The following is a 26,641-nucleotide window of genomic DNA, read 5'->3' on the forward strand; positions in this document are numbered from 1 at the left end:
TGACCCGAATAATTACAATATTTAGATGATAATAAAGAGGGAGGAAATAGGAATGAGAAAGGATAAAGAAAGAGGCGAAGTTACAATTGGGCTCATCGATGAGGGTACGTTTCGTCGACGAGAAAATATCGAGATAGGTTTTGGGAGATTCTGAATTTCGTCGATGAGGAGAGATTTCGTCAACGAATTGCCTATTGACCTCGTTGATGAGGTGACGTGGCTCGTTGATGAAGGCCAGTGTATAAGTAGGGGTAAAATTCATTTTTAGCCAAAAACCTTCGCAAATCACTTCTCTCTCTCTCTCTCTCTCTCTCTCTCTCTCTCTCTCTCTCTCTCTCTCTCTCTCCTCTATGCCCCTCCTACCTTCTCTCTAAGATCTCGGGTTGATTTTCTGTCAGTTCGACGATCTAATGCCACCACGACACTCCTGAGAAAGTTCTCTACAAGTCTACTAGAGCGGATCGTCAATGGGGCTGAGTTGTAAACCATCCCAAATTCAGGGTAAGACTTTCTACTCAGTATTTGACTTCTTGACAGTTGTAGAAAGCATAATACACGTAGAAATACTGAAGTTTAGTTATGGGAAATGTAGTTTTCAGGGTATTGAATGGGGAACCCTACGGGTGCAGGACTGTCTTTCTTAGGGGCTTTTCAAGACTCGGGTAAGGGGATAAATTAAGCTAGTTATTTTATGAAAATGTATGTATGTTATTACAACATCTGATTTTAGGAAAATAAATATACTTATATATGTTTATGTTTGGGAAATACTGTTGAAAATGATGATATATTTAAATATGTATAAAACAAGTTTCGTGTGGCATGAGTAGAATTTATAATGAAATACTATTTTCTGGGAATATGATAAAAATATGGATTTTTATAATGAAAAATCGGCATACCGGCTGAAATTTTTATATGATTTGTCGGCGTACGGGCCAAGCTATGGATATGTTTGTCGCCATACGGACCGAGCTATGGATATGATTTGCCAGCGTACGGGCTGAGCTTTGGATATGATTTGTCGGCATATGTGCAAAGCTATGGTAAAATGTGAAATACCGACGTACAGGCCGATGGTTTTTATGATATATGTAAATATGTGAAATGATGCAATGATATTGATTTGGCAACTAATAGTATGAAATATCCACGTATGACAGTTTGATTATATGTTATATGTTATCAGAACCTGGTTGGCTTGGTCTAGGCTAGCACTTGCACGGTACCGATGCTATGTGCTCATGAGTCATCATGATATTTGTGTTAACGCCGCTGTACAGAGTGGTGTAAGATTGGATGGTCAATGTGATTTTAAGAAGTGTGAGCGCCCTTGGTGTACGGACCAAGTATGGCAGACCCATTAGACTTACAAACTGTACTTTTGATTTGGTAGTGGTTGGCCAACAATTGTCAAGTCCCGCCTTCGGGCCACACAGCCTTGTCATGTGGGGGTAATACATGACAATAGCCAGCTAACCCACCAGGGTTGTTTTTGTATAATTATTTATATGAGATGAATTATTCTATGGAAACCATTGTGTTCTACCATGTTTTGATTATATAGGTTTTTCCCATAAATGATATATATACAATTTTACTGGTTATGTTTATGATTATATGTATACCACAGAAATGCTAGCTCATGTTACCACACACTAGTGTTAGTTTATTTCCCTTACTGAGAGGTGTCTAACCCCAAAATTTCATGAACTTTTCAGGAGCCCCGGATAGGAGAGCGGATAAAGCTCCGCTGAGGTAGATACAACTGACCTGCCCTTTCTGAAGGGTAAGTCGTTTACTAGGGTTTGATAATGGGTTTTTGGGTATCGACCCTAGGGTTGGTTTTTGGTTCGTTTTGGGGTGTGTATTATGGATATAATAAACTCTGGTACACTACTAAATGATATAAAGGTATGTGCATGGTTTTGTGATTTCCTGTTGCATAGACTTTCGTTAGATGTGTTTGATGTATCCTTGGTACCCACAGGTACAGGTGGATTATGATCTACTTGATTTATTATATTGGTTTTATTATCATGGAATATATATATATATATATATATATATATAGAGAGAGAGAGAGAGAGAAATGAAGCAGGTCATTACACTACGAATCACTCCAAAATCACACCCGTGCGGTCCCCAGCCCAACACCCTAAAATTGATATCTTCCCAACGAAATCTCAGTATTATCTTACTTAACATATTATTCTTAGTCCAGAAACACCAAAAACTAAAATTAACTAACTTGCCCAAATTTTGGGATGGTTCCTAAGTAAGACTAATCAACAAATCACTCCGGCAGATGTGTAGAGAATCTTTCCAAGAGTGACGTGGCGGCTTCCGATCGTTGATTTGACAAAGAATGGGACCGAAATCGAAGAAAGAAGGTGAGGGAGCTGAAGTAGGGAGAGAGAGAAGGGTTTTTGTATGAAATTTCCTCGCAGAATCGGATTTGAGTCTATTTGTACACCATCCTTCATTGATGAGACACATCACTTTGTCAACGAGGCCAAGTAGAGTGTTCGTCGACGAACATTTCAAGTAAAGTGTTCGTTGACGAACATTTACTTATCGTCGACAAATTTCAGGCACTGCAAACAGCCCTCTCGGTAATTTCTCGTCAATGAGACATGTGGTGTGCGACGAATCTAGTGGTGAGTTCGTCGACGAGCCCTGCAATTTCTCCTTTTGAATTTCATTTTCTCCTCTTCTTTTATTATTTAAATACTTATAATTCTCCTAGTCTCTACATTCTAGGTATAGGAAAGTTATGTTCATATTCATAATAATTGCAAAGAATCAAATTCATGATTTTCAAATTCTCCACTGTGAATACTTCTAATTTTTGGAATCATATAGTCTCTTTCATTTTAGAGTCGTCACTATTGGTGGAATTGTAGTGACAACTTAAAAACTGTGACCAAAAGTTTCTAATAATTAATTTTTTTTTAAATCAAATATTCGTGTGAGAACCCTATAATTAAATTTCATCACACATAATTTTAACCATAATTATTGATTAATTATTGTAATTGTTAAGAAAATGAGAATATATATACATAAAAAGTGTTAGAATGTAGATAAATATTATATACATAGTCTGTCCACATAACAACAAATTCAAAAAATATATAAAATAGTCTACATCATCATCATCATTGTCGTCGTCATCCTTATCATCTTTCGACAGACCGCAGACCCTACAAAATAATAATTTCACAACAAATTATTATAAAATTTTTGAATACTATAACTACAAGTGATTTGATGTCATGAATGTAATCTACATGGTTAAATAACAAATGATACAATTTTAAATATCTAACTTTGATTACTACATACAATTTTAACTTTCAGCTAGGGAAGAGTTTTTGGGCACCGCCAGCTTCGAAACTTCCATCTCAATGTCATGGACATGTCGAAACTGATCCCACTTAGTTTAGACCTCGTATGCTCAATTTGGAAAGCTGAGTTTTGAAATCAACTAAGTATATATATATATATATATATATATATATAAGGCATGCATTCTAAGTTTGCTTCTAAGCGCCTAATTTTCAGTTGGGGAGGAGGTTTTGGGCAACTTCAACTTTGACACGTCCACCTTAATGTCATGGATGTGTCAGAACTGGCTCCACTCAGTTTGTATCTCGTATGCCTAATTTGGACATCTGAGTTCTGAAATCAACTAAGTATAATATCTAAGACATGTATTCTAAGTTTGCTTCTATGCCTAATTTTCAGCTGGGGAGACATTTTTGGGCACCATCAGCTCCAGCATGTTCGCCTCAATGTCACAGATGTGTTGGAACTAACCTCACTCAGTTTGGACCCCATATTCCTGATTTGGACACCTCAGTTTTGAAATCAACTAAGTATATATTTAAGGCATGTATTCTAAGTTTGCTTTTAAGTGCCTAATTTTCAATTGGCGGCAATTTTTTGGGCACTGTAAGCTTTAGCACATCCACCTCAATGTAACGAACGTGTCAGAATTGACCACACTCAATTTGGACCTCATATGTTCAATTTGGACACCTGAGTTTTGAAATCAACTAAGTAAATATCTAAGGCATGTATTCTAAGTTTGTTTCTAATCACATAATTTTTAGTTAGGGAGGAGTTTTTGGGCACCATCAGCTCCGATATGTCTACCTCAATGTCATGGAATTTTCATAACTAACCCCACTCAGTTTGGACCTCGTATGCCTGATTTGGACACTTGAGTTCTGAAATCAACTAAGTATATATCTAAAGCATGTATTCTAAGTTTGCTTCTAAGCACCTAATTTTCAGCTAGAGAGGAGTTTTTGGGCACTGTTAGCTCCAACATGTCCACCTCAATGTCACGGACATGTTGAACTAACCCTACTCAGTTTAGACCTTATATACCTGATTTGTACACCTCAGTTCTGAAATCAACTAAGTGTATATCTAAGACATGTGTTCTAAAGTTTGCTTCTAAGCGCCTAATTTTTAGTTGGGAAGGAGTTTATAGGCACTGTTAGCTCTGGCACGTCCACCTCAATGTCACTGACGTGGTGGAACTGACCCCATTTAGTTTGGACCTCGTATGCCCGATTTGGACACATGAGTTCTGAAATCAACTAAGTAAATATCGAAGGCATGTATTCTAAGTTTGTTTCTAAGTGCATAATTTTTAGCTAGGGAGGAGTTTTTGGATGCCATCGACTCTGACACGTCTACCTCAATGACACGGACATTTTGAAATTGACCCCACTTAGTGTACTAACCCAAAAAAAAAAAATTAATTATTAATTAATTAATTAATTATTATTAAGTTGAGTTAATTAAATTAAGTAATATAATGGTTATATCTATATACATAATATATATAAAGATAAAAGTATAGGTATATGATATTAATATAAGATAATAAAGAAAATAAAAACAAAAAAAAAAAAGATATGAGGAAGCTTCATGTGTAAGCTTCATGGGTAAGTTAACAGAACAAAAATAAAAAAAGAAAGAAAACCCACGCTTTCATGTTTTCCTCCTTTGTTTCTCCTCCTTTCTCTCCTCAATTTTTCGACAAATATTCAACCGATTGAATTTGCAGAAACTTTAAAAATATGAACTTTAGCAAGAAAACATGCAGGTTATTCACTTAATCAAATTGATCTAACGGTCAAGACTTAACCTAAGGCTGAGATTACTTATAAAAACAACCTTTAAACCCTAGTGCCTCACTTTTGGCATATGATTGGGAGCTTTAAACATATACACAACTCTAGAAAGTATTGAACACATTGCTAAGCTCTTGCCTGCAATTTCAAAGCATTTGCATCATATCTAAGCTTGGGCTACATTGATTTTCAAAAGGAGTTCCAGCGAATATTGTGCAAACAACTTGGGTATTGAGGCTTGGCAATCACACTAATTGTTTTTTTATTCTCAAAGACTTTTTCATCTCACAAACTTATTCTTGAATATTCATTTTGAGAGATTGATCTTGAGTTATTAATTATATTTACATTTTGTGAAAGATCACTACTTAAGAAAAGTTTTTGTTTAAAACTAAAATCTTCAAGAAAGTTTTATATATATATATTCATTCAAAGATTTTCTATTTGATTAGTCTAAGAATTATTTTATTGCAAATACTAAGAGCTTCTAAATACATATTCTTGAGGAATATTATTTTTGAAACATAGTGTTTAAATCTTTGAAATATTCAAAGTCGTATATTTATTCAAAGATTCAACTTTAGAAATTATTGATAGCAAAAACATAGATCTGTGCATTATTCAAGATTATTTTTGAAAGGATCTTATTTTCTAATCTTGCATAAAGTATTCTGAAATCGAACCATACATTTCTCCAAAGCATTTATTTATAAAATCGTTTTTGGGAGATATCGATTTAAAGGGTAGATTTGTGAAGCATATCATTCATATAACGATCTCATCATTACATACATACAGAGTTTCAAGTTTTATCATATGAATATGTGTTAGGATTTATATTGTACTCACTAGCTTGGTTATTGAATTTTGCATAATTGCAATTCTATATTATAATCATGGTTCGGGTTGTGAACCGGGGAGGACGAAGCTATGCCTCTTGTAAGCAGCGGAGTTGGAGGAAGTTGTGCCTCTTGTAAGCAATGGAATGTAAGGGAAGCTCCATCCCGATTAAAGGAGCAAGGATTTAGTGGAATCCTTGAGTGGGTTGCTCAAGGCAAGGACGTAGGCCGGGTTAGTTGAACCTCATAAAATCGTGTTTGTCTTCTCTTTTCCCTTAACTTTTTAATTTCCGCTTGTATTTCATTATCAACTTTTACATGTTTGTATGTTGATTAATATTACATGCACTTGATAATTAATTGGGTATAATTTAATTTATTGAGATAATAATTTGAATTAATTTCAAGGCCCTGCAATTATTTTGTTAAATATTGAAATAGGGATTAAGTTGTAAAATAAACTTAAATAATTTTGAAATACCTAATTCACCCACCCCCCCCCCCTCTCGAGATATCACCGTAATTCACATCTACATTCGCCCCCCCCCCCCCTTTAGAAAAATTCGTCCTCAAAATTTTTCTAATCATTCATTTCCACATTTCTACAATTCACTAATTCACTATATCTCATGCAGTTCAATATATATCACCAAATAAACTTTTACATCATCTATAATTAAATAAAACCTTTATTATCTTAAACATAAATTCATACCTGCCCCCTTGGCTTTATCTGCCTCGTCTAGGATTATCATGTACACTCGTGCTAGACCACCTCCACCTCGGGGTACTTGCTGATTTTTCCTGATCTGGTTGGTGCAGGTGCAATAGGCATCGATTCTTGATATTTCCTCCTAATGTGCCTTGGCTTACCGCACCTATAACAGTTAGGACCCCCAGCTCGGCATTCACCCCACCTCTTATTACATTTCTGACATTAAGGGTAAGACATATTATCCTAATAACTAGAATAACCGCGATCCGTCGTCTCCTACCATGGGCCCACAGTATCCTTCTCTCTCTTCCATGATCCCTGACTACCCTTGAAAACTGGATGGTGCAAGCCTCTTCCTCTATTTTTTTGGTTTTGTATTGCTCTGAATACTCTTTTCCAACACCGAAGCATTCTATACCAAGTCAAAAAAATTCTGAACCTGGAACCCTACTACAAGCTCATAAACTTTTCATATCAGGCCTCTTTCAAACTTCCTAGCCTTTGTCACCTCATTCGGAATCAGGAACGAAGAAAAACGCAACAATTTAACAAACATAGCCAACATATTCCCCCACAATCATATTCCCTTGTGTCAGATTAGTGAATTCCTCAATCTTTTCTTCTATGATAGATAAGAGGAAATACCTATCAAAGAATAGTTCCTTTAATCGGTCCTATATCAAAATATCTTTACTATCCTCTATTCCTCTAGCAGCTTTACAGAAAGCCACCAGCGTTTCGCATCCCTTGCCATCTTAAATGCGGCATAGCGGACCTTCTGCTCGTCTGTGCAACCAAGTACTTCCAGTATATCCTTTATTTGCTGAACCCAGTTCTATGCAATCACTATATCAAGTCCTCCCTCAAAAGTAGGAGGGTTTAATCTCATAAACTACTTGATTCTACAGCCTTGATCTACCACTGGACAGTTCTACCTTCTAGGATCCTTCCTCATTTCTGCCCTGACCTTTCAGGCTATACCTTGCAACATCGTGGAGCTATCAATGTCCTCTTCACTAGAAGTCTTTGAATCATCCCTTCCTTCAACCTTTACATCCTCATCCCTAGGATCCATCTTGAAAATAGAACAGAAAAGGGATAAGAATTCCATTATCATATCCCTATCAACACAATCATTAATTTAAATTCCAATATACACCCAAATTTTCAATTTAGGACTAGTCTCACAGCTCAGAAATGAAATCATCTAAGGTTTACCGTGGCTTTTCTAAGGCCATCCACCACTTCAGAAAAATCACAAGAAATCATCGATGTATTTCCGTCTCCAGGCTACAAAACAAAATCCTTTACTTCTCAATTCCTAACCTACCCACTTCCTATCCTCATCATCACCTATTCCTATACTCTGGTATTAATCATCCCTAAGTCTGTAGAATCCCAAAACCTAATGCTCTGATACCAAAAATGTAACGCCCCGAACCCAAAACTAAGGTCCGGAGTGTTATTGAAATAAAACTATGATACCACCTTGTGATGCCCTGAACCCACCAAGTGGGGCCTAGGTGCCATGTGTTCTATTACCTGTACCTGGCTCTCTGTCAATTACACAGTGGAAATAATAACAATTCCTTAATCATATACCAAAGTTTCTACATCTATATACATCTCAAAAATATAACCCAACATCCAGTATTCACAACTCTGAAAACATAAATATATTACAACCCCAAATATTATAACCAAAGTTTATATTCTCTATCTCAAAAACGCTACAATAGCCCGAGCTCTCTAACCTCGATCCCGTGAAGGTCCTGAAAAGATGAAATTCAACTATCGGGTGAGAGACATCTCAATAAGGATGAAATACAATAAATCAAGGTGTAACTATCATGAGGTTTATGTACAACATATATATATATATATATATATATATATATATTTATATTCATTAATTTCAAAAGAAAACACAATTATGAAATCGTTCTCTATTCCTACTCAACACTTGCAAGGTATTTTACCAACGAGAGTTCCCCAAGGATATGGGTGATTACCCCCCCATACAAGTAGCACCCCTCTATTCTGATACCTTAAGCAATATACGATCACAATTGAAGCATATCAAGGCACTTACCTTACTCAGTAAGCTTTCAGGTGGTTAGTTTATATCGTACTCACACATTCATACAAAGGTTTACTGGAAAAAGTTCCTAAGAATGGGGAAGATTACCCGCCCATACAAGTAGCTTCCTTCTGCCCTAATATGTTATGCAGCTTATCGCTACATTTGATACCTATCAAGGCACTCGCCTTTCTCAGCAAGCCCTCGGGCGAAGAGTATACCCCACCCCAAATACATGTAATACTACAATATTTAATACTAATAATACTTTACTATATTACTCTTTATGTTGTTATCTCTGTGTTATTCATTACATTCACATTCATATTCTACATTTCTCATTTCTATATTCATGTTTGCTTTCACATATTATGTTTTCATATCATTTCCATATGCTGTTCTTATATCTATTATTCCCATATCTGCCATTTTCATATCCGTTGTTCTCATATTATCCATGGTTAAACTTACAATTATGCGTTTAGAACTCTCTATACCGATGATAAATCATAATCATGCTTCCACCCCATAACGGATTGTGCGGCCCAAAGGCTGGACTTAACCCTGGTTGGCCCTCCATAGTTAAATCAACCACATCCTACAGTATGTAGGTACGATTGGTTGTTCCCACACTAGTCTAGACTCCAGGGCGACACTACCCTTCCCCAACACAATCGACCATCTTGTCTCCACACTTTATCTAAGACGCTTGGGTGCACTAGCACTACCATACATATCCGCAACAGTACTATGCCTTTTTCTAGTCCACCAGAGTTCTCAAACCATACATTATAATTTAACATTACCAAACACATGCAAAATAAACCATATCACATTTAATTTTCAATACATTTCTCGTATTTCCTGCATCTCATACATATATCATAGTTCAAACCAAATAATTCATTTTAGTCAAGCCACACAATTTAACAACATATTTCATACGTTCACTGAAAATAAGTCAACCCATAATCATCGTTCATATAATGAAAATATTCATTTAATTTCTTAAACAATTTACCAGAAAATCCGTCATTTTAACTTTCCATTTTCACAAATAATATTTAATACCATAGCTTAGAAATTTACAAATCAAACGGTTGGCTTTTTCAGAACCCACATGAAAATCATATACATAAATACATAATATTACCATTTTTTACAAATCATTTCCTCAAAAATCCTGATTTAATATATTCCCCTTACCTGATTTCCTAAACTACGCCAACAGGAACCCCAAAATGATGCTTGTGACGCTCACCCAAACTCTGAGTCAAAAACCTTAGTTTAATTAGATAAACCCCAAATAACGTACTATTTCAACATTTTCTCAACCTATAACCCTTGAATAAATGTTTGAAACCCCAAAAACTAGGAATCCAAACCCTTACCTCAACCATGGAGCGATTCCTGAAAAGTCCAGTTTATAAATTTGCTCAGCTAGATGTGTAGAGAATCTCCCCTAGAACACCATAGCGGTCCCCATTTGTTGATTCAGACTAAATTCGAACCGGAATCTTAGAAAGAAGGCAGAGAAAACTTTTTTATAGAGAGAAAAAATGAAGAAAAAGTGATTTCTTCACGGAGAAGCTTTCTCAAATCCATTTATACACAATGTTGCCACGTGGCTTTGTCGACGAGAAAACATGATTCGTCTACGAACCACAAAGGGAATTCGTCGATGAGAGGATTCATTCATCAACGAAACCTAAAATCTGAAATTCACTCACTCGAGATCTCTTCATCGATCAGGGACTGAACTTCGTCGACGATCTCTAGAAGAACACTCGTCGACAAAGACAAGAGATTCGTTGACGAGGTCTGCTATTCTTTCTTTCAAAATTTTTTATTTTACCCCTATTATTTATTTATCTATTCAATTTATTATCTTTCCTAATTATTTTAATAGTTTTAATTTTCTGGGTCTCTACAGTCTAGCCTTCAGGCCGCACAACCCGTCATGGGGGAAAGCATGTCGTTTGAGTATGTGATAGTGTGACGACGCTACTTTTGCAGTCCATGTTGTGTCTTTTATGCATATATGGGCAAATTTACTATAAACAGCTATATTGAGCCGACAGTTATTACTTGTATATTATGTATCTTCTGATATACAGTATAGTACAGTTTTCTTTAAAATGTCATTTTCATATATATATATATATATATATATATATATATATAAATGATGAAATTTTTATTTCACACGAGAACCATGCTAGCCACACACTGATATTAATATAATCTGTTTTACTTACTAAGAAGTGTTTCACCCCATTATACAAACGATTTTTCAAGTCCTTCAGGGAATCGTTCCTAACTTGCCTCGGGGCGAGAATTAGACTTTTGGGAGTAATTATCAGTGTTTGTGAGATACCAGTTATCCTATTTATTGTTTTGGAGATTGTAATATGTAGACGAATAATAGTATGTATATATATTTGGAGAACAATTAAAACTCTGGTAAAGAATGTTGATCTCTTAGTAATCTTCCGCTGTATGGTTTTATTTCCAATATTAGTAGGTGCACCCGGGATTCCCTGGTTAGGGCGGGATGCATCCCTGTAATATGTATGTGTGGTATCAAAGAATGTTTATTTATTTTACTAGCACTTCGGGCCCACGTGGCGGGTTGGGGCACTACAAATAATATTTACATGTTATGACATTTTGTAACATGAGAATATATAAATATTATTTTGCTTTTTTTTTTTTTTTGAGTTTCTTCAGTAGTAAATTACATATTTAAGAATTATTTAGTATTATTATAAAAAAAATTATAAAATTATAAATTAAAACTAATAACTTGTGTGGTTAATATTTGTTAAGTTAAAATAAATTTTAAATTTAATTAAAAATTATTTATTTTTGTATTTAAGTTAAATAATGCTATAAAAATATAATTAAAATAACAAAATATTAAAAATATTCCCGATTATTGCTTCCGCATACATTTTTTTTATTTTTCTCTCTCCCATATTCTGCTATGGAATTTTGGGAATTTTCTACTCCAAAATTCCGCTTTGGAATTTTCTACTCTACGATTCTGCATATTCTGCTAAATTCTGCTCTGGAATTTTCTTGAATTCTGCTCTGGAATTTTCTTCAATTCTGCTCCGAAATTTTCTACTCTACGATTTACTGTTCTCGAATTTTCTTAAAAATCTTTTGTTCCTTGCATCTTCTTTGAAAAAAGACTGATGCAAATCCTCTCAATCCTCTCGTCTCTCACTGCTCCTCTTGCGGATCATCTCTCTTGCCGATGCTGACCGTGCATCTCTCTCGCCGATCAGTTTTCATCATCTTTTACCACAAGATGGAGATGTTAAAACTTTATTCCCCATCTCCATCTTGAGGGGGCGTATCAACAGATGTGTATTCTTGAATTGTAAGGTTAGAGTGGTTAGTTTAGTTGTTAGTATGGATTATTATATATATACCTTGTAATCTTCTTTTTTAATACAATTCCGGAATATACAATTTATTTATTTAACAATGAGCGGCAACATGGGCGATCAGACAGATCTGCTTTAGAGGCCTCAATCACGAATTCCTTTTTCCCTGTAATGCAAAGGGAGTTTAATCTGTGGGGCGTGGAACTTTGGTTTGCAGAATTCGAAATTTTTTTTTATTGTTCTTGAACCAAAATCTTCCCTTCAATGGAATCTATTTTTCAGAAAAAAAATAAAAATTTGTTCATGCTGTTTTGAATGCCTTGACTCTGGTCTCCACAAAATTTCAACTATCCAAGTGGTGTTTGTTCCAGAATCCCGTTTCCTATGGGGTTTCATTATTTTTATTTTTTATTTTTTAAGAAAATTTTATTATTCCTGTGGCGCTTTTGCTCTCAAGTCTCAAATGGGTCTGGCATTCTTCAAATTTTCCAATTGTTTTTGAAGTTCTCCACGACCAGGTGCTTCTCTGCGATGCAATTGGAAGATCTTGGTGTGTTATTTTATTTTATTTTTTATTTTTTTTTAAATGTCACGTTAAAAACAATTAGAGGAATTCTTCTTGCAACCTAAAATTCTGATTCTCTGAACAATGCTTTAGATAATTTTTCTCCCTTTTCCTGTTTCAAATTGTAAGAATGCATTCTTTTTTGTTTACATGCAAATAAATATCAGCTCATATTGTTAACGGGTTATATACTCATAACACAGGTATTCGGATGTCTAAATAGATGAATAACAAATGGCCTAAATTATTCTTGGTTGAGTGGTTCAGTCAAGCTATGAATCTGATTCACAAATTCGAAGTTTGATTCAGCATTCAGTAATCAATGCTTAATTTTGTCAAATGCACCCATATCATCTATTTACATTTTGGATCAAACAAACATCTACTTAATCACACTAAAGAAAAAAAACCTTGCTCGTGATCTTTTGCCAAAGGTTAAAACTATATCTTCCTTAACAAATTTGCACGAAAACATGAAAGATGATTTTAGCTATGGAAGAGGAAACTAAATTAGTCTGGAATAATGTTTGGACATTAGTTTCATATGCTTGAAAACCATCCTATTATCACAAAGAAATAATTCACTTGCATATGCGATGTTTTAGGGACTTGTTTAATAAGAGCACTGTGAAAGAATTCATGCATCGACGTCACATCACTGGTACTTGTAAAAGGGAAGTTCTTGTGATGATTCTAATCAATCACTTCCATTCCTCTCATTGGACCATATGTAGCACTCATAGCCACGGCTCTAACTCGACTATTTCCTAATAATTGCTGGACCTCACAAGTCACATGAATTAGTTGACCGACAATACCTCGACCCTTAACGACTAGAGCGTTGTAAATATTAGGCATCTTGCCCGGGAAAAAGCTACATCCAGTGCCGGACCAATGATTTGAGTGATACACCCCGAGTTTTTTCTTTTCACGCACGGAAACCCAAGGGCTAGATTGAAGTAAAAGTACAATGCTGCTGATGACAAAGCAAGATAAAATTGTTTTCCATTACTAAACAAGCTATAAACTTCCGAAACAAAAATTTGATATCGAAAGTGCACTTCTATATGGGTACAATTTAGAATATGTTGATCAAGCCCTGATTTTAAAGATCATATATGGTGATCATATATTTTTAAACTTATTGAAGTACGTTATGGACTAATATCAAGCTCCTGCATATATGGTAGGAAAGAACATGCTAGCATATCAAGATGGTAGAGTGTTGGAAAAGGAATGGGAATCATTTTGGAGAGTAATTGAGAAAAACAGTAACTTTGAAAGAAGAAAACGTAAGATAAAATTCAGCTTTAATTAGAAAACAATTCTCAAAAATAAAGCAAAAGCATGAGTGTGGAAGGGCCCTAATAATAAAAGTAACCAAAGCAGGTCGTGAATGAATAATCCTACTACATGATGAATGAAGATGCTCCAGGTGAAATTTATTTATTTAAAACAAAATGAAAGCCATGTGGAAAAATATAAAACCTATTTCCCAGATACTAATTAAAGGACTGGAGTATTGATGAAATCCATGTATTCGAATCAAAACCAGGCTGATCAAGAAGCAAAATAAATTTATGGAATGGGAGCACCTATCTGGCCAGGGATTGTTCTCCTCCTGCGCCTTTTCCAGGCCACAAAGATTAAGAGAAGCTAACCATGCAGCTGGTTGGAAACTTGATAGCACTGAGCCATCATACTATTCTTCATTATGCACAAATATACAATTTTGATCTCAAGATCTTAATTTTTTTCAATCAAAATGGATTCGTATTCTACCAATGAAGCCGAAAACTGGCTGCCTGCATGAGTGGGTGGGAAAAGTAGGCCCCTAGAGTCAAAGCAGTGATTGATAAATACGGCAACCGGATGAATTCCTTATAGTAATCTTGGGGTAACCTTTGACGGCCATCAAGAATAGCCACAAATGGAATGACACTAGTTCTACTCTTCACAACCTCGAATGCCTCCCCATATCGAACAGCAAGCCTCCTGTCTCCATTCCAAACACCAAAAAGATGGTGACCAATCAACCCAAGAGAGGCTGCCACTGCAACCGAGTTGCCAATCCAGACTGTGTGAGCCAAGCACCAGATCACCTGCCCAACCATCTGACAAAAAAAAAAACAGGACATAAATTGGCATTGTAAGGCTGAGAAGGTACAAGCAGACAGGAATGTTGACTCCCACATGATGGAGGCTATTTGCATGGAAAGGGAAATATAATATGATCTCAAATTATGTCGTATGAATGAGTGGCCTGAGGTCACCCAGTTGCATGAGTGATGTGAGGTGGTGAAAATAAGTGTCTTCTCATAAAAATACATAGAAGAGAAAACACTCTAAATGGACCTATTCACTTTGTAAAGCAATCAAAAAGAGTCACTATTGCTGCATTTACAGAATCCTCTATACATTCTCTCTGTTCAGATAACAAGTTATCATATATGAATCAACTCCCATAAAGAGGGGAATTATGGTCCCAACACTCTGTACAAATATAGAATGATTTGATTTTCATTCATGATGTATTGCTGAAACAATATCATATCTTAACAAGCAAAAATATCCAGTTATTTTTTGAAAACCCAACCTAGCATTCACATTTAAATAAGAAACTTATAAATTTATGGCACGCTGCCTTCAAAGGCCCATTTGGTAATTGTAAATTAGCAGTGGCATTCACAGTGGATGTAAATTAAGGATTTTAGAAGATAGAGGTACAACAGTTCACTGACACACAGGAATGGCTAATTTTTTTATTTGGAATGAATTGATGCAGAGGAATAGCATGGCCAGAAAGTGGCAACCCTACTGAGACAGGGAAGTTAGTTATGTACAGATTATGCAAAAGTTACTAACGAAACTACATCAATCTAATAGCACTCAGTAATTATATATTAAATACCTGTGGATGCCTGGTAATTCTCATAATCCCAGTTTCCCAAAGATGCATTTTAGGCTTATCAACAGCTGCAACCTCTAATAGATTGAAGGTTGAAGGATAAAGGAAGAGGAATGAGATAAAAGAGGAGAGCCACACAAGCTGATGAATCCCTGGAACACTCTGAAGCTGCCATAATTGCACCCCATCGTATCTGTGGTCAATAAAGTACACCTGAACAGAAGCATTTGTGAAGTCAATAACTCCCACGAAGCCCTCAAGGGACAAAGAATCCAGAAAACACCAAAAGCAATAAAAACACTAAAGTTGGCTAAAGAAGCTGCCCATCCATTTTATTATACAGGTTTGTGAACTCACGACAGTACTAACAGCCAATGGAAGAGATAATCCTGCAAATAAAACACGATAAGCACGTTCACCAATGAGCTTCTCGCCTATGTTTCGGAGACTTGCCAAACCACTGTGAACAGTGGCAAAAATAAGAATAAGGATCAACATTACAACCTGCAGAGAAAATACTTCAAGACTCAGATTTGTATTCAAGGAACCTATACAGATGGAAGCACAACTCTCAGTTCTCATCAATCAAGAGAAGTGCAAAGATGAACAAAGTTACACAACTGTTCCATAGGAGACCATGAAATAAGCATTATGAAGTAATTCCCCCAAATGCATGTACATAACATGCTACATATTTGTGCACAGTAAATATTTAGTGAAGCAAGAAATATCCAAGTTGCTATATAGATTGCCAATAAGAAGGAAAAATTCTTCAAGTAAAGCAGAGGCAAAACTATGAGAGCATAGGGACTATAGTAGAAAATGTTTTCTCTGGCTTGTGCTTGGGCAGAGTTAATAAAGGCTCCAATATGAAGAGCATGGATTTGTGTCCGATTAGTAAGACTGGTGCTACATGGTTTGTGAGACCATTTCAGGAGCAGGAGACTACAGAGATTGTTATTAGACAGATAAGTACAGTTCTTTAGGGCTTTCCAATTTTACCAGAGTGGTGAGACACCATAAAGCAGGCCATTTGAATTTTCTGAGGAATTATAGCCAATATCCACTTTCATAGTCCTTGTTCCCCATATGCATAAATCAATTTCTATCAACAATTGGAGGCCCATGAGTTAAACGATGAGTCTCCACAAGATTATTGCTAGAATGATCTCCTTTGAGTAATTCATGACACTCTGTCCTTCCATCAGGTATGTTAAAAAGAGCAAAGCCCTAAGTGCAGTCCTTATAGCCTTGTAAGTCAATTGAGGAACGTGCTGGATTAACAAAGGTGGTTCAAATCCAAGTGGACTTCAATACCTCTCAGGTTGATTGGAAATTCAAGGATCATGTTTTTAGTAAGAAATATCTCATGGGAAACTGTAGAAGTGAGAAAAGTGAATGGCAAGATGCCTAGTATTCACCAGCTTAGCTGCCATATGGACATTATAGGGATTATAATGTCGCCCAAAAAATGAATGGATTGTGAGTAAATTTCAACCCGTGAGAAAAATATCAACCCCAAAAGAAATTCCCTGGTTGGTAAAGAAGTTTTGGATGTTTCCCAAGAAGTCAAGTCTTTTCTTCAGCTCAATGATCAAAAAGTATGGGTAGCAAGATGACAATTGGAATGCTAGCAGCCATTAACAGAGATTCACCATTCCAAAGATTATCTTGTCAGGTTAAATACATTGTTGAAAATCAATTTACAGAACCCTTGAAAAGGTTAGGGCTGGCTGATATGGAGTCATTTCCTCACTTCTTCTGACTCTTTAAATCCCATGAACTGAAATGCTCAAAACTTGCTGCTGAGGCAAACTGGTTTTCATTCTCTATTCTCTCTTTCTTTCTCCCTCTTGCTACATCAAATTGGTAACTGCAATTGAATCCTCGTCTTCCCCAGGACATAAGAGCACCCCCCCCCCCCCCCCCCCCCCCGCGGGGGGGGGGGCACCAAATCCAAAAGCTCTCCAATAAAATTACAAACCCTCAACCTAGCACTTGTATCTTAAGAAAAAAAAAATTACAGGCACTATTGACGGTAAGTGCACATACAATATTCCATCACACATACAAGCATACCTCTGGCAAGCTAACCTATCATCATTCAACCTTCATTTGACATGTAACCAATATATTTATAATAAACTAACACAAAAAGTTAATGACATTATGAACTAAACTACAAATCAAAAAATTACCCAATATGTAATAAAAATATCTCAAATTAAAAGAAAAGCCCTAATTTCTAAATCTACACCTAAAAGGCCAGCACCTAAATAGGTAGCCCTCTAGAATGCCTATTTACCCTTTGTAAGAAATTGACCTAGACTGATGACCACAAGCAAAGAAAGATGCCCAGTATGCATCCATTAATCTTCCCTTCAGAATAAGATTCTAGAATTAACATGAGTAAACCTATAAGTTGTTGAATTCCATCCAAACCAAATATTGACTCCACTCTTTTGGACACCAACATTTTGCAAGATTATCAGTGGTTCAAAGAACAAGTTATCAACCATGAGCTGAAATGCTTGCTTGGTTATCTACTCCGAAGTTTACTCATCAAGCATGTTGTCAATTCTCTCCTTGATATGGTTTCACTCCATTCTCCCATTGATTTTCTGATTTAGTCACTTGTTTCTTGGCCCTCCACATGTTCTACAGAAACTATAATGAAAATCTTCCTCTTGATTGTAGAATATAGGCCCAACACATATTTTATTTATTTGTCATTGGGTTTGGATATTAAGTCCACTTCTTGTTTGAAGGACTCATTATTTCAGCAGCAGCAGCACTGAAGCCTTCTGTGCACCCAAAATTACAAGTTTAATTGGGAATCCTCTGATTCAACCTCTTCTATTTCCAGTCGGTCACACTCACAGTGCAGTGTCGTATAGATGATAGCAAGATTTTGAGTGATATATTTCCATTTGGAGGATCCATTTCCTAATTCTCCATGGCAATTGGAAATTCTATGAAGTTCATTCTGCTTATTAATTTTTGCTGCTTCGCAATTCCCATTCCAAATTATGAGTTTGTTGCTAGCATGCCATGTCAAAATCTAGATATTGAGTTTTCTTTAATGAGTAGAGTTTGATGGAGGATATATCTGAGAAGAGTTCATTATGAGATCCTGCCCATTCCTTTATTCTAGATCTCCAAAATGAAATTTTATCATCCTAGATGCCTCAATTTCTCTATAAATAGAAATGAGTCCCAAGAGCAAGAACTCAAAAGAGAGGGGGACAGACCAAAAGGCTGCCCAATTAAAGGCTACTTGAAGCATTTGTCTTTGAATGTTGCAAGACTTCTAGCTGTTTATTTGAGTAGACTTCTCTCACATATTCAAGCCTATCTTTCCTAACAAGGGTTTTGCTTTTGTAAATGCTCAACTCATCCCATTTAACTTGCATAATTAGAAACATGCTTAGGATTATCTACTATTTTACGTTAGGGGTGTGCTTCGAGTTTTCAGTCAATTATATTGTGCTTTCTTCAATGATATTGCCTTTTGAAGTACTAGTTTTTAACATGCTTTTTCGTTATTGTTTAGATATTATTTCTTGTTTTAAATATATTTAATTAGGGGCGTGCATTGAACTTACTTTTCTTATTAGAAACATGTTTTAGGAATCTGATTTGAAGCGTTATCATTGTTTTGTGTGAATGCATCTTGTGTGATCATGTTGCATAATGAATATGTGAGCTTAACATGTGTGTGCATATCCATGATTTGTGTTTGGCCCATCCTCATCAATAGGCAGCTTAAGGTTTCATCCCAATTCCAAATCCACATACAAAACATTTTTGTATGTTCTTAACATTATGTTATTTTTATTTAGAAAATATTATTTAAATACTTAGTTTATGTACTTAGGAGCCTTAGAACATGATGTTGGTCTAACCATGAATTTGGAAAATATTTTCAAATTGTGAAGATGTTTGAATCTACATACTGCTTATTCGCCCATCATTTGGATCCATGTAGGAAAAGAATTAAACCTGAAGGAATAAAATTCCTTAACGCCTCATCAATGGAAATGTCTTTGAAACTATGAATCATGCCCCTCTCCCTATATTGTTAGAAATAATAGAAGGGTTATGCAACTCATTGGTAAGATGGGCCCCTAAAGGAATTCATTTCCCTTATATGATTTGTTTGTCATTTTGAGTAAAGAGTTAAAAATTACCAATTTACCAAGAAGGAGGCTGAAAGCTTAAATTGAGGTGTTCAACTGACTTCTTCAGAAATCCGTTAACCTTCTCAATTTGAAGCTTAATTCCTCAAGTCAAGACTTCCACCTATGATGTCTTTTCCAAGATCAGAATCAAATTTCCAGTTTTTGCTTATTTTTCTTATAACAAAATAAAGGATGGCAATTCCTTCTATTGGATTGGATTCCTATAATCCTAGATCATGTTAATAGGATGACGGCCCCATGGGTTCCTGCATATGGTCAAGGGGCAATGGTCATTAGTATTCCTACCACTTAAAGATTAGGAGTGGTGGTCCTTACACAAGTAAGTTCTTATAAATGAAATTACATAAGTTAGAGAAGGAGGCCCATTCTAAGTTCCTATCACTTGATTTATTTAATTGGGTAATAATATATTATTTCAACCCTAGAAATATTGGAAAGGAATCCAAATATATTTTTCTATATTTCTAAATATTTTAAGTCGGCTCAAGGGCAGTGTTCACAAAAACAAATAGTATTTGAAAAATGGTATAAATTCCCCCAATAGCACTGCACTTTCCTCTTTAACTGCAGTCTGCATACCACACAAAAGCAAGAATATTTCCAACAACGATTTCATAACAGTAGTGATTTGTTTTCCTTTTTATTTTTCCTGATTTGAGGCATATTACCAAAGTCAGATACTCCTTCAGGATTTCAGAAAACAGAGGTTTGCACTTTGCATAGAAGATAGAAGAGAAAGAAAGCAAAATATCCCATCGGTATCGAGTCTTGTATCTAAGTTATTTCATTTCCAGCCTCGCAAAAAATGAGAGAAAAAAACAAAGAAAAAAGTTATTTTGTTTACAGGAAACAGAAAATTCAGCTAAACTAAGATTATATTCAGACATAGGATTCTCATGCCCCAGAAATTGAAATTTTTTAAATCGATACTCCGATTTTCTCTCTCAAAAAAAATAAAAAACCCACACCGCTTTTTCAGGAACTGGACAGAAAGTAAGCTTAAATCCTCAAAGCATTGCACCACCAACAACCAGAAATATATTCTAATTCTTTTTCCCAATTAACAAACATATGCATACGTGCCTAGATGCGGATATATATATATATATATATATATATGGTGAAAACTCACCTCATGGCTTTCCGAAAGGCTTGAAACAGAGTCAATGAAAACCTTGCCTAGGCCAAGGCCAGAATTATCGATCCAAGCTACATCCAGTATAAACAATACAATCCCTAAAATTCCACTAAAATAAATCCAAGAAGAAACTTTCTGCTTGCGAATATCGAATAACGCGGAATCCTCGCCCACCAGTAATTCATCCGAGTCCGGGCTCGAACTCGTGGATTCAGTTTCTCCGACAGAAGCGCTGGCGGGGATTTTCTGCAAGAGATGGAGGGGTTTCGGAAAGAAATGAGTTCTGTTGAGAAATATTGAATGAGAGGTGGGTCTACTGCGTTTTATTCCGGGGGTAGAGGTTAGGGTGGGCTTGCAGCTGCAGGGGACGATGGAGTCATGGGAAAGATGGTAAGAGGAAGAGAAAGGGCTCGAGAGGAGAAGAGGAGTTGCCATGAACCATGAACAGAGAGAGAGAGAGAGAGAGAGAGAGAGAGAGAGAGAGACAGAGAGTTCACGAAAGCAGAGGAGAGGACAGTATTCAGTATTCGGCGGGAGTTGGGAATCGGCGGCACCGGCATGGGAGTGGAGAGTGACTGGGAAGGCACATGCCTAGAGATAATAATAATAATAATAATAATAATTTTTAAAATAGTATCAGATGGTGTCTGCGACGCGTTGATGAAGGCTCTACCTATAAAGGTTTTATTTTTCCCCTTTTTTTTTTGGTTGTTTTTGCCGAAAGGAAATAATTGACTTCCTGAATTGTGTATTGCCAACATATAAAAATAAACTTTTTATTTATTTATTTATTTTAGCTAGGCACAATATAAAAATAACTTGAGTGGTGTATGAAAATTCTTTATCAAAATAATGTCATTTTAATAAAATATTTTCCAGAATAATGGGAAATAATTTTTAAAATAATGCAATTGAAATTTTTACTTTTAGTCATCACCTTAAAAAAAATTTACCGTCTATCACGGAACTCTATCTCTTGATCTGTTATTGTTTCCTGAAATATTTAAATATTTGGGGTGAGACAACTCTCAGTAAGATGGAATAAATTATTTATAGTGTGTGACACATGAGTTTAATTATATCATAATACACTCATTTTAATGATTATATCATCGAAAAAAATACACCAATATGTACTCATAATCATATAGATATAAAACATAATCTTTTATAAGCTTTTAATTCTGTTTCTCAAACTCATACACATGCAATCAATATTTATCAACGAAAGTTTCCGAGGATTGGGAAGATTACACATCCATACATGCAGCACCCCTCTGCTCTGATATCGTTTGTAATCTCACCCGAATAGTTCGGGTGCGGCTACAATTGATACTTATTGGGGCACTCACCTTACTCAGTAAGTCCTCAGGCAAAGAGTTTTACTTCGCCTTAATTATTTATGTAATTAAATTCACACTCTTTCATTTCTCATGTTCATTTCACATTCTAACTCATAAGTGTCCACGGTAACCCATCCATGTGATGTTTGTAATTCATGGCTGCCCTGAGGATATTCTCCATGTCATGCTTCCCCCCATGATCAGGGTTGTGCTGCCCGAAGTTTAGATTTAAACCACGATTGGCCTAACCGATTAGATCAAAACAATGAAACTATTCATCTGTAGTATGATTGGTCTGCCTGCTCCTAACCCAGATGTTAGGTGGCAAAACTACCCTTCTCACTGGCACAATCGACTATCACATCACACTCTCCACGAGACCGTGTGGTTGCACTTATCATCCCACTAGCAATGGTACCGTGCTCTCTATCAACAAAAGTACATCAAGGCTCTCATTTCCACATTTCCATATTCATATTTCAGAATTCTCATTTCAATATTCACATTTCAATATGTTTGTACATTTCATCGCATCTGAAATATTCTCACAATTCTCTATATCATTTTCATCATTTCAATATACATTTCATCTCATATCAGTATAAAACTCAATTCAGTATTTTTGTATAACACATTTATATACCAACAAATCTTTTTATCACATATATCATTCTTTCAATAAAACACATATGTATCTCATATTTTGTCATATCACTGTAAAAATATGTATGTATAACATATTTCATCATTTTCCAATAAATTACACGTATGTATATCACATTTCATCATTTCTCTATAAAACAATTCTGTCTTTCACATTTCATCGTTTCCAAATAAAAATCTTATATCATCCACAATTATGTATATAAAACATAATTGTGTTTACCATAATTTCATTTCTGTATAAAAACATTTCAATATATATATATATATATATATATATTTAGGGCTTGCATTTCGTTGACAAGAACACCGTCTTTATCAACGAACTGCCTTCATGGACTCGTCGACAAGGCCACGTGGCCAGCCACATATAAATATGGAGAAGACGGGTTTTCAGTGAAAAATTCCTCTCTCTCTCTCTCTCTCTAGAAAAAAGTTTCTCTCACTTCTCTCTAGATTTCTGGCTATAATTCTCCCCAGTTCGATGATCATAAGCTACCACGGTGATCCTGGAGAGTTTCTCTACAACCTAGCTAGAGCGAAAATTCAATTTGAGCAGTTTGGAAACCATCTTAAAATTTGTGTAAGTAGATTTTTAGGTATTTTCAGTATTATTAGTATTATTTGGGGCCAGATTTTGTATTATATGAGAATATAATAGTGTTTTGAGGAATAAATTTGGGGTGTCATATTCTCAAGAATAGGCTGTTTTGGGCCCCTATAGTCATGGGTTGACAACCCCAGCAAGTATTTGTTCAGGAGCCCAGGTAAATTATAATTCAAGAAATTATGAATAAGCAATCTCAGGAAATATGGGTGTATTGATCTACTAGGAAATTTTTATATGTAAATTTTGGGGTTGGTACATCGAAGGTGCGAGAGTTGAGTGGAGGCCAGCCTCCCAGTCAGATAGGTAAAGGAAAATATGCTATACTAGAAATTTTAGAAATTACATCAATAGTATATATGTGTTTCGAGGTGAATTCTACAGGGTATAAATTATTTTTATTATCAGAAAATATAGATTTTGTTACAGGGGTTTTTGTTTATTTAATTGTGTAGCATGAGTTAATATTGGATTGTTTCAAGATTTATAGAGTTTTTCAGAATAACATGGTTTACAGTGTTTTTGCATAGAAATATGATTTACTAGATTTTACAGAATTATGAATTACAGCGTATATGTATATATAGATATATTTTGCTAACAGATATTTTACAGATACTATACAAACAAATATTTTACAGTATATTAGTAGAAAATATCAATATGCAGTTTTCAGAAAATATTTACAGTATTCTTCAAAATGTTATGACTTCAGAACCATAACACTCAGTTATTCAGTTATTCAGTCAGATATTCAGATTATGCAGATCAGTTTAAATATGTTATGGTTATTACCAAATCATGGTAAAAACAGTAAAATAAATATAAGTATCAGTACTAAATAGTATCAGACCCTGATGAATTATTTAGTCAGATCCAGACAGTAGAGCATGGTATTGTTGCTATTTTCATATCAGAGTACAACCACATATCTCAAATAGTATGTGGATTCCATCAACCATGTCTATGGAGAGATTGCAGTCTCCCCAGTATTATGGGTTGAGGAGGCTGGTTTGACGAGGTAAAGACTAGTTATCGTGCCCAAAGAGATTGCAATGGGCTGAATTGATGATTGGTAGAGTTTCAGATTGATTTACCTGGTGGACCAACCAGTGTTAAGTTTCGCTTACGTGTGCACAACCCTGTCATGAGAGGTTAAATAATGACATTCAGTTCCCAGGGTATTATCATAGCTATTTATATATATACAGATTTACAGTACCACAGTAGATTTATTATAATACTAGAATTATATGTAACTAGAAAATTTAGATATACAATTGTATTTTAAACTATGATAAATGTAATATGTATGGTATACTAGACTAACAATTTTACAGTTTTAGTATTATATCAGTATATTAAAAATATAACTCAATTGCCACACACTGGTGATAGCATATCTTCTCTTACTGAGCGTTGTCTCATTCTAGTGACTTAACATTTTTCAAGTGATCCAGTTAGACGAACATATCAGGCTCACAGGTAGAGAGCTTCTTGCGTTGCCCTTTTTGAAGGGTGAGTGTTTCTTGGGTGTTTTTTTGTTTAAGAAGATCTCAGGGTTTTTGATGGATGTCACTAGGAATTTTGTAATGTATATTTTGAGACTTTTTAGATTTATGGTATTGTAAATATAGTTTACAGTTTTATGTTTAACGCTGCTTAGGAATGTAATGTGAACAAAGTTTCCTCAGTGCTCCCTTAGGGCTTGAGATGTTTTTAGCAGAAAATACAGGGAGATTTGCTATCTATGTTTAAGTGAAAAAAAAAATGGCATGATAAAGCAGGTCTATATATATATCGTAATCTCATTTCATAGTGCAAAACACCTATCCCAATTTCAATTTCATTCCCAGTAAAAATCAGTCATATCATATTACTCATGCCACACAATTTTTATCTGGTATTCATATCATACTAATCACCGTGAACATATCATATTTTCATTTTCACATATTTATTCAACCAGTAATTTTCAAGAATAACTGTTATAATTTATTCCCCTTACCTGGCTTACTTAGAGGCCTACTAAAATACCCAACGCCACATATGCGGCGTTCAAAACTCAAAACCCTGAAATTCACATTTTTTCCAAATCAATCAATTCAATTCTCATAATAATAATTATTTTAATATTTCCTAGGCCCACACACTCCCAATACTAATTAAACTTTAAAATAATTAACGGATATAATTCTACTATCCTCATCCTAGCCTAGGAGTGGTGTCTAGGAAATCAAAATTAAAAATCTGCTCCAGTTAAAATGACGAAGATCAGAGCTAGGATCCCATGGTGGTGTCCAATTGTCGATTTGGCTAAAGATTTAAGGAAAAATTAAGGAGAAAGTGAGAGTTTACCTTACCCCAAGAGTGGTGCCTATGACTATGACGCCCTGATTTTTCATACCATTTTTTTTCCATGTAAATATCACATATAATCACAAACCGGCCACATCAACCACTGATATCATAATACATAACTCGACTTGAAAATGGGTACCAGGTATACAATCATACTCATATACATGATCCTAATAGCAGAAGTCATTTCATAAATATATACACGCACACCACAGTGAATACACATGTCAGAGTACTACCATCCATACATACAAGTCAACCACAGAAATTCTAAGGGAATCAAACCTCTCTAGCCCAAAATTACTCACCCTGACTACATAGGGTACATGCTCCCCTTTATCTCAGAGCTCTATCACCAGGTCTAACTCGATGTCCTGAAATATTTAAATGATTGGTGAGACACATCTCAATAAGACGGAATAAATAATCTACAGTGTGTGGCAATATGAGATTCATTATATAATAACACATATTCATTTCAATAATAATATCTTCTAAGAAAATATATATCATTTCCACGATCATAATCATATAGGTATAAAACACAATCTCTCAAAAGCTTTTTCTTCCATTTCCAAAATCATTCATTCGTATCCTAAGTTTATCAATGAAGTTCCTGAGAATAGGGAAGCTTACCCACCCATACAAGCAGCTTCCCTCTGCCCTGATATC

General features: G+C 35.3%; 1 protein-coding gene across 1 annotated transcript; it reads right to left on the reverse strand.

Annotated features, from left to right (window-relative positions):
- Positions 1 to 14,269: 14,269 nt before the first annotated feature.
- Positions 14,270 to 21,648, reverse strand: LOC131151932 (15-cis-zeta-carotene isomerase, chloroplastic). The gene is made up of 4 exons (XM_058103436.1): positions 20,990 to 21,648; positions 16,013 to 16,159; positions 15,659 to 15,868; positions 14,270 to 14,861 (listed from the first exon to the last, which is right to left on the reverse strand). Exons 1-4 carry the CDS (start codon positions 21,428 to 21,430, stop codon positions 14,526 to 14,528), a joined length of 1,134 nt encoding a protein of 377 aa, XP_057959419.1. The 5' UTR covers positions 21,431 to 21,648; the 3' UTR covers positions 14,270 to 14,525.
- Positions 21,649 to 26,641: the final 4,993 nt, after the last annotated feature.

The sequence above is a fragment of the Malania oleifera genome, chromosome 3 (genome assembly GCF_029873635.1).
Source record: "Malania oleifera isolate guangnan ecotype guangnan chromosome 3, ASM2987363v1, whole genome shotgun sequence".
Lineage (NCBI taxonomy): Eukaryota > Viridiplantae > Streptophyta > Magnoliopsida > Santalales > Ximeniaceae > Malania > Malania oleifera.